At 42.1% G+C, this 9947-nt stretch overlaps 1 protein-coding gene across 2 annotated transcripts in view; it reads right to left on the bottom strand.

The window, feature by feature from the left end:
• Positions 1 to 820: 820 nt before the first annotated feature.
• The window catches only part of LOC147020296 (uncharacterized), a 50743-nt gene continuing 41616 nt past the window's right edge, over positions 821 to 9947 (bottom strand). Inside the window, exons 7-8 of one of the 2 annotated variants that reach the window (XM_085895584.1) lie at positions 3562 to 9842; positions 821 to 3362 (exon numbers count right to left, since the gene is read on the bottom strand). In XM_085895584.1, coding sequence (XP_085751710.1) covers positions 9602 to 9842 — 241 coding nt within the window. In that variant the 3' untranslated portion in view covers positions 821 to 3362; positions 3562 to 9601. The remainder of the gene's footprint in view (positions 3363 to 3561; positions 9843 to 9947) is intronic. The other variant, XM_085895585.1, reaches the window with a different exon arrangement.

Below are 9947 nucleotides of genomic sequence, written 5' to 3'. Positions count from 1 at the left end.
AACAAACAAGCTCAAATGAGCTAAGGTCTTAGTTCTCTTAATGATGACGTCATAAAAACGAATATGACGTCATTGTGATGTATCAGGTTTTCGATAAATTAATAATCTGTGATAATGCCCGGCTTGATTCCCGCAAACAAAATTCAAACAGCTTGCCTAGTTTCGGAGATAATGGTATAGGCGATTTCCATTGGAGGTGATATTATGACGTCAACTTTTTTTCCTCAGAAGAATTTCCAAAATCTGAGATGGTGACTGCCTGCTTGGGGGCTTTCTGCATTTACATGGCAAGTTTCATGAAGATCTGATGAAAACTCTGGGTTGCGAAACAAAAAATAGGAATGACGACATAAAAATTGATATGACGTCATAGTGATGTATCATATGTGTGGTATTTCATCTCTGCTAATGCCCTGTTTGATTCCCGCAAACAGAATTGAAAAAGCTTGCCTGGTTTCGAGATCTCTTGCCTGAGATAATTTTTTAAGCGATTTCCATTAGCAGAGATATTTTGACGTCATTACTTTTTTTCTTGGAGGAATTTTCAAAACTAGAGACGGTTACTGTCTGCGCAGGGTATTTTTACATAAAAAATCTCAAGTTTCAGGAAGTTTCGATGAAAACTGAAGGCTGTGAAACAAAAATGTCCACAAGAAGAAGATGAAGAACAACAACGTGAGTCAGACGTAGAGATCCTCCACGAGGATCTAAAAACTCAACGAATTATGATATTTAAAACAGTTTAATTTTTTTTTTTGAGCAGTTCAATAATCGTACAAGGTCAACACAGTTTTTCAACTCAACAAAGTTTTGGGTTTTTTCTTCCAGTTCCATCTGAAGAATGAAGTTTCAGTTGTTTCAAGTTTGAAGAAGTGGAAAGGAAGAGATATATTGTAAATTTGTCTCAGGAAATCTCAGGTCTTCCCAGCACTTTCTTGATATTGCTGAAAAAGAATAAATAAATACATTACATGTCTCATATTGAATTAAATAAGATATAACCATTAATTTTTAATCAACTGAACCGACCACTCATCAAGCACCATCCAACCAAGAATGACATGGATAGATTGGTTTGGAACTCCAAAGGTCTCCAAGACAGAACTCATTTTGCGAGTCTGGAAGGTCGGTCTCATATTTTGCGCCCTCAAGGTAGAAATCTTCTCCTGATTTTCCCTAATTTCATGGATCATCAAGGTAGAATTGATATGCTGGGTCAAGGCAAAACTCGTTTTCTGGGTCTCTTCACACACATCAGCTGATGGAAGTGAAAACCACTGCATATCACCGTATTCATCATGTTCATCATGATAATGCCTTCTTACACAATCTTGGAAACACTGTATTCTCTGCATCTCAGTTCAATTTCCCTTCCCTTTTGCCTTCAATTTCATATCTTCACTTTCTTCATCACAAAGTCCCACTGGATATTAATTAACGTTTTTCAAACAATTAATTTTGATGCAGTAAAAGTTTATTATTGAAAAAAGCTGAACTTACAACTCATCGGTAAAGGCGACGTTTTGGGAAGAATCCACTCGCCTTGGTCACGGCAGATGAGGAAATGAGGAAGAACCTGGAAAACTGCCGCGTGACATCCAACCTGCTTCAATTGAAACACCAACATTCATCGATTTAATGAATAAATTTAATTGCCTCGATTTTTTTTTACAAACCTTCATCGATTGAATGAATTATAATGATCATGCAGTTGCACATAATTAATTATATACGGATACATTAACACTCATGCCAGACTTTCACCAACTTTATGATCTGTTTGGTTCTTGTCTGGCGAAGAGTACACAAAACATTCGTTTGTTCCAAACGCTTCTGAGACACAGACAGAATGGGATATGATGGGAGTGAAGAACATGCAGTTTATACAAAGTTTGGAATAATTTGTAATGTAAGGCAAGAATCTTCGCAACTTACGTTCCAACCTGGAAGATGGTTTCATTCGAGGGGGTGGAGGAGAGTTAACGAGCACCTCTTCTGAGAGGTCTTTGGAAAAAAAACAATAAAAATATAAAAGATTAAATAAATTTATATCTTCATGAGTTTGATAACTTGTTCAGGAAAGGGCACAGAAGGGAATACACTGATGGAACAGGTAACGACGAAAAGGTGAATAATCCAGTCGAGGGAAGTCAAACTTCTTGTGATTTAACCTGCATAGTGATGACTCTGTCAATAAGTTACCTTCGCACCAAAGTTATAATGACAATTATCTCCACAATTAAGAACAGTCTTCTTCATCGAAGGAAGTATGAACAGCAATGTCTATAAAAGAACAACTGCCAAAATGAAGTTCAGCGAAACGTCCCGATCTTGGGATTTGCTGTCTTTGCACCGAGTGTGTTCACCCCAACTGTCCAAAGTATAGAAGAGTGCTTACCTGTTGAAGGTCCGGCATGTGGTATGACCTGTCAACACCGTGATGTTTCTGCTGTTGCTGTTGCAGCCCTTCAGTAACATGTTGCTTGTGTTGCTGTTTCAGCCTGTGATCACAATGAGGGTTCTGCTTTTCCTGAATCCCCTCAACACCGTGCTGATTCTGTTGTTGCTGTTGCTCCTTTCGACCCTGTTTACCCGAAAGACCTTTAGACCCCACACGACCCTTTAAACTCCTATGTATCTTTTGACCTCTTTGAAATTGAAACTCGCAGATCCTTCAGACCCGTTGAGACCACATAGATCCATTTTGATCCCTTTTTTTGAAAGAGCCGTATGACCTTTACACCGTTTGAACTGCTAAGACCACTTCAGAACCCTTAACACACACACACACACACACACACACACACACACACACACACACACACACACACACACACACACACACACACACACACACACACACACACACACACACACACACACACAAACATCAAAATAGTCTTTTTGTAACACAGTCTATTCTTTTCAGCAGGTGATGTGCAAACTCGTCCCACCCAGAGGGTGGTAAACTGTGCTGGTGACCTTATCTGATCGAAAACTACTTGGAAAAACTACAACTGAAATGAAATCAGATTCCTGGAAGTTTTACAACACAAAATAGAGCCTCTCCCCCTCCTCACCTGTGAACCTGGTGTTCCTGTCCTCAATTAAAATCGTCATCGGAACAAATACATTCATCGTCCCCATCCTCACAATGACATCCGTCATCGTCATCGTCACAATCACATCCATCATCATCGTCGCAATCACATTCGTCGTCAACATCGTCACAATCACATTCGTCGTCATCGTCGCAATCACATCCGTCGTCTTCTGAATCAAATCTGTCATCATCATCATCATCTTCCACATCTTTATCCTCCCCATCAGACTCATCTTCTCCATCAACTTTCTTCTCCTTTCTGTGAACACACAAGAAAAAACAGAACTTCGTTTGAGAGAACATTTCTCTGTGTAGCACAAATGTATCAATCAGAGCACCACCAGATATATAAACTCCAATAACAACATATTCATCAGGAGAGAGGTCCATCAGGATCATTGTTTGCTGTTTTTAATTTGAAGATCAATAATAAAAAGAAGACTTGTGAAGAGCTTTACCGGAACCGTTTGTTCATCCATAAATAAATCGCACAAAGCGAGTTGATGATGAGTATCACCATGGAGATGATCCCAACAGCAAATTCAAATCTCCCCCAAAGCGACACGAGTTGTCCAACGTCCATCGGACCGAAGATGGAACCTTCCCCAAAGATCTGTGGACACGGATATAACAAGTTTAATAAATTAATGTGACTTCAATGAAAACAGGAATCAATTTCCTTCATAACAATCCTTAAATAGGATCCTCTCAAACTGAAGTTGAAACACGACGTTCTGACCACACGCCCAGCAAACGGATCAAACATTCCAGAACAGGTGTGGTTTCCTTGTAACAAGATTTAAGAGAACATTTGTTCACATCGTAATCAAACCATCATAATTTCTTGAATATGACAATCTGCTCTGTTCCTTTAACTTCCTTTTCATTCTCATCAATGGGATCTTTCAACCTTTACCCTCCATCCATCAGGGACGGTCTTTCTCTTTGTTTCCCACTTACCTGGTAAGACTTCCTTATAGTCCAGACTCCTGGACGCACTTGCAGGTGTGCCGGAAACATATCCTCTTGAAATTCTTTGAAAAAACTCAAGAGCACAACAAGGAAGGACCACATCGTAGCAGCGAATGCGGCAGAATGGTCGAAATGTTCAAAAAGGTGAACACACAATGCATCGCGATGATGGTCTTTGTGACGCTGCAAGCATTGTTGTCATGGCAACCCCATTGCGTTCCAAACGAACCCATTTCAGTTTTCATTGTATCATCATCCCATGTCATTATATCATGGTTTGTAATCTTTGTGAACAGGTTGGCCTGAAAGTCGTTTTACCCCTCACCAGTAAAGCATTCATTCTTACAATCTTGAAATAAGGTTTTATTGTGCAGTACTGTACTTATTATATAAAAGAAACACTTTGTGTATTTGTATGTGCTCCATCAGTATGGAGATGATCAACATCAATATCTTGAATGCATCCACATTATAATGTTTTGCACTGTTTGCATTCTCAATGAAATGCTGTCCAATAGCAGATGCAGACAATGTTGGGATTGATGCTGGGACCTTCCTTCAAGCCCGTACCGGCTGTATTTGCGGACCAATAGTGTTTTTCCTGATGGACAAAGGGACGTGATGTTTGATTCTGTCAGTTGGAATCTGGGCAGTTCTGCCTCCATACCAACATCACACCGGCACTTCAACTCATAAATAATGTATCTATAATTCCAGCAATCTGTGTGTGTGTGTGTGTGTGTGTCTGTCTGTCTGTCTGTCTGTGACCGCCGTTTCCCGACGACCGCCTGTCCGATCGGATTGAAACTTGCGAGGAATATTGCCGGGGCCCCGCAGATGTTCCTCTTCGAGGTTTGATATCGATCGGACCAGCGGTTCCCAAGTTAAGGCCATTTATCTGTCGTCCAATGACAAGGCACGGTGCTATGACATCACGAATGACGTCACAATTAACGTTTATTTATTTATTTATTTATTTGCACAATCGACGGTCCGATCTGAGTGAAACTTGCCAGGAATATTGCCGGGGCCCCGCGGATGTGCTTTTCAAGGTTTGATATTAATCGGATGAGCGGTTCCCAAGTTACGGCCATTTATCTGTCGACCAATGACAGGACAACACAATTCTTCTTCGTTTGATATGACGTCACAATTGACGCTGGGGACCTGAGTATGTTTCCCAAGTTATGGCCATTTATGATACGGTTGGTCCATTCTAATTGAAATAATGCCCCAATCCAGTCGTCGTTTACGCACCTACGGGCCCGCACCTATGGGCCTGCACTGTTATTGCTAAATTTTAAGGCAGGCAGAACATCCTTCTTAACTGCAGGAATCAGGTGTCGAGAGGTGAAAATCACTCTTGGACAAACAGCGAGATACATGTTTGAGATGCATCTTTTGATTTGTTCCTCATATCTTTGCGTTCAAGAGATGCATTCAAATATTGAGGAGAGGACGAAGTTCATCACATCTCTGAATACCAGAAGTGGCATTTATCTATTCGATGGACCCTGTGTTATGTCGGCAAACAGACTTTGTCCACTCTCTTTGCTCATTTGTGCAAAGAAGAAGAAAAACACGAACTCGTCTCACGATCACAGATGTTGATGAAGAGGATTCTGAAACAGCCTCAGCGTCTCTGCCTTGGACTCTGCAACCTCCAACTGGAGAGCTGAACACTGAACTGAAAGCCTTGTGGTTTTCTTTTAGTCTGTTTTATGGTAATGTCCTTCAAATGTCTTAACTGATTAACTTTCTTTTTTAATTTCTGCACAATAAAACCTCTCCATTTAAAGAGATTAAGAAAAAATGTTTATGTCTTGTGGGGTTTGTCAGGGAAAGACTCAAAAAGGGTGTGGATGGGGCAATTAATGGGGTGAGGCCAGCATTGGAATTGAGGTTAGAAATTGAGCTGTTAATGTTAAAATTGTTGTTTCCGTTATGTTGGAGTCCAAGTCAATACCACCCATCATTTCACTGATGGGAATACTAAAGGGGGAGGGAGAAAAATAGGGGGCAAGAGGGAGAAAGAGAGAGAGAGAAAGAGGGAGAAAGAGAGAGAGAGAAAGAGGGAGAAAGAGGGAGAAAGAGGGAGAAAGAGGGAGAAAGAGAGAGAGAGAGAGAGAGAGAGAGAGAGAGAGAGAGAGAGAGAGAGAGAGAGAAGAGGGAGGAGGAGCAAAGAGGGATGGGGAGGGGAAGACAGTGTGAGGTGAGAGGAAGGGAAGGCAGATGTGTGGTGGAGCAATAATTACCACCCAGAAGCGTCCAGAGAAAAAAAATCCAGACGTGTCTGGAGCCAAGCTGAGAGAGACAAACACCACCCAGACACGTCCGGAGACAAACACCACCCAGACACGTTCGGAGACAAACACCGCCCAGACACGTCCGGAGACAAACACCACCCAGACACGTCTGGAGACAAACATCCCCAGGACACCTTCGGAGACAAACACCACGCACACACGTCTGGAGGCAAACACCACCCGGACACGCCTGGAGACAAACCCCGCTTGGACACGTCCAGATAAACACCCTGCCCAGACACATCAAGAGACAAACGGCATCCAGACATAACCATCGTGTGGATATATCCAGAGACAGACCGAAAGAGAGAGAAGGAAGGGGGAGAATGAGAGCATAGATGGGACACAGAGAGAGAGAGAGAGAGAGAGAGAGAGAGAGAGAGAGAGAGAGAGAGAGAGAGAGAGAGAGATAGAGATAGAGATAGAGATAGAGATAGAGATAGAGATAGAGATAGAGATAGAGATAGAGATAGAGATAGAGATAGAGATAGAGATAGAGATAGAGATAGAGATAGAAGCAAGGAGGGAGGAGGGATGGGGAAGGCAAAACAGTGTGAGGTGAGAGGAAGGAAAGGCAGACGTGCGGTGGAGCAATAATTACCACCCAGAAGCGTCCAGAGAAAAACTCCAGATGTGTCTGGAGCCAAGCTGATAGAGACAAACACGGCTTGGAGACGCCGGGAGACATACAATGCCTGGACACATCTGGAGACAAACACGGCCCAGACACATCCGGAGACAAACACCACCCGGACAAGTCCAGAGACAAACACAGCTTGGACAAGTGCGGACAAAAACCCTGCCGGACACGTCAAGAGACAAACACCATCCAAACATAACCACTGTCCAGATATGTCTAGAGACAGACAGAAAGAGAGAGAGAAGGAAGGGGGAGAGTGAGAGGAGGGTGCTACACTGTATTGGGAGGGAGTCGAGCAAAGATGGGACACAGAGAGAGAGGGAGAGAGGGAGAGAGGGAGAGGAGAAATGCTTTATCAACAACACACACACACACACACACACACACACACACACACACACACACACACACACACACACACACACACACACACGGATGATTTTGGTAACGTCCCAAAAACCTCGAGTTGCTTTCACCGAAAAATAATTTTGCATTTATGTTTACTTTTTATAGATGTTTCCGTGATATGATCACAAACAGTAAGCTTTAGAAACAGCTGTGTCTTACGTGTGGAAAAAAATTTTGCTCTGCAATTTCAATAATAGGTTAATGTGGAAAACGGCTCGAAAATCGGGTGATATTTCAGAACTCGCTCAGGGCGACGCAGAACGAACCACTCACTTAGGGTGTCAGAGCAGGAACCACATGTTCAGGGCAGCAGAGCATGCACCACTCGCTCTGAATGAGATGGCGGGCAAAAGCTTCCTCACTGAATGAACGAATCACTCAGAAGGACATAGCGCAGGACTGCCATCGAATGTAAGGAGATCAGTATGTGGTTTAAGTGCTCATGCATGCAATCCAATGAAATGCTTGATAAGGAACGGTTGGTCAGGTTGTTGCTGCACATCATACAGGATACGTTTAACTTTAAACCCGGTCTTCACTGTGCACACAGCAGTGAATGAAATAGAATGAATTCATTCAATTAATGACTTTATCAACAAAAGAGTTGCAGCTTCATGAAGAACAACCCTGGCGACATCGCAAATTCAATCGCCCGTGAAATAAATATTGCAGACAATCCACCATCTGCACGCTCATCTGTGTATGCGTCACTTGGTACATCTGCTCGGGGTCCACGCAAACGTCATTACTTTTTTTGAAATGTCCATTTTTCACCAGAGTTGCTTTGATTCCATGCAGAGCATCTCGCAAAATATCCGAAAACAAAGACACAAATCTGTCAGACGCAATGGAAAGGCAGCCCCTCTGGGGGACATGCCGTGAGGTCGTGCAATGAATGTATTGACTCATAAAGCTCAATGAAACTGGTTAATTTTTGCCACTTTCCTGCATTTTTTGTTTACTCAATATAATTCTCCAAACAGGAGAAAAAGATAAGTTTAATGATTTGGAAATTTCACATTTTCCTGTGTATCGCTTGAGGAGGGAACACAGCCTTGCTTGCTTGAAGTAAATAGGTTTATCGGCTTAGTTATAAGACTCTTTATTTCTTTAAATTATCAGATTTCACAACAGATTTCTTTGGTCTTTGGAAGTCTTTGGAGGTCTTTGGAAAAAAAAACAATAAAAATATAAAAGATTAAATAAATTTATATCTTCATGAGTTTGATAACTTGTTCAGGAAAGGGCACAGAAGGGAATACACTGATGGAACAGGTAACGACGAAAAGGTGAATAATCCAGTTGAGGGAAGTAAAACTTCTTGTGATTTAACCTGCATAGTGATGACTCTGTCAATAAGTTACCTTCGCACCAAAGTTATAATGACAATTATCTCCACAATTAAGAACAGTCTTCTTCATCGAAGCAAGTATGAACAGCAATAAAAGAACAACTGCCAAAATGAAGTTCAGCGAAACGTCCCGATCTTGGGATTTGCTGTCTTTGCACCAAGTGTGTTCACCCCAACTGTCCAAAGTATAGAAGAGTGCTTACCTGTTGAAGGTCCGGCATGTGGTATGACCTGTCAACACCGTGATGTTTCTGCTGTTGCTGTTGCAGCCCTTCAGTAACATGTTGCTTGTGTTGCTGTTTCAGCCTGTGATCACAATGAGGGTTCTGCTTTTCCTGCATCCCCTCAACACCGTGCTGATTCTGTTGTTGCTGTTGCTCCTTTCGACCCTGTTTAACCGTAAGACCTTTAGACCCCACACGACCCTTTAAACTCCTATGCATCTTTTGACCTCTTTGAAATTTATACTCGCAGATCCTTCAGACCCGTTGAGAACACATAGATCCATTTTGATCCCTTTTTTTTGAAAGAGCCGTATGACCTTTACACCGTTTGAACTGCTTTGACCACTTCAGAACCCTTAACACACACACTCACACACACAAACATCAAAATAGTCTTTTTGCAACACAGTCTATTCTTTTCAGCAGGTGATGTGCAAACTCGTCCCACCCAGAGGGTGGTAAACTGTGCTGGTGACCTTATCTGATCGAAAACTACTTGGAAAAACTACAACTGAAATGAAATCAGATTCCTGGAAGTTGTACAACACAAAATAGATCCTCTCCCCCTCCTCACCTGTGAACCTGGTGTTCCTGTCCTCAATTAAAATCGTCATCGGAACGAATACATTCATCGTCCCCATCCTCACAATGACATCCGTCATCGTCATCGTCACAATCACATTCGTCGTCAACATCGTCACAATCACATTCGTCGTCATCGTCGCAATCACATCCGTCGTCTTCTGAATCAAATCTGTCATCATCATCATCTTCCACATCTTCCACATCTTCATCCTCCCCATCAGACTCATCTTCTCCATCAACTTTCTTCTCCTTTCTGTGAACACACAAGAAAAACCAGAACTTCGTTTGAGAGAACATTTCTCTGTGTAGCACAAATGTATCAATCAGAGCACCACCAGATATATAAACTCCAATAACA

This window comes from Eptatretus burgeri, chromosome 9 (assembly GCF_056783735.1).
Source record: "Eptatretus burgeri isolate ZD-2024b chromosome 9, Ebu_testis_v1, whole genome shotgun sequence".
Taxonomy (NCBI): domain Eukaryota; kingdom Metazoa; phylum Chordata; class Myxini; order Myxiniformes; family Myxinidae; genus Eptatretus; species Eptatretus burgeri.
This window is presented reverse-complemented; position numbering and strand designations above follow the sequence as displayed.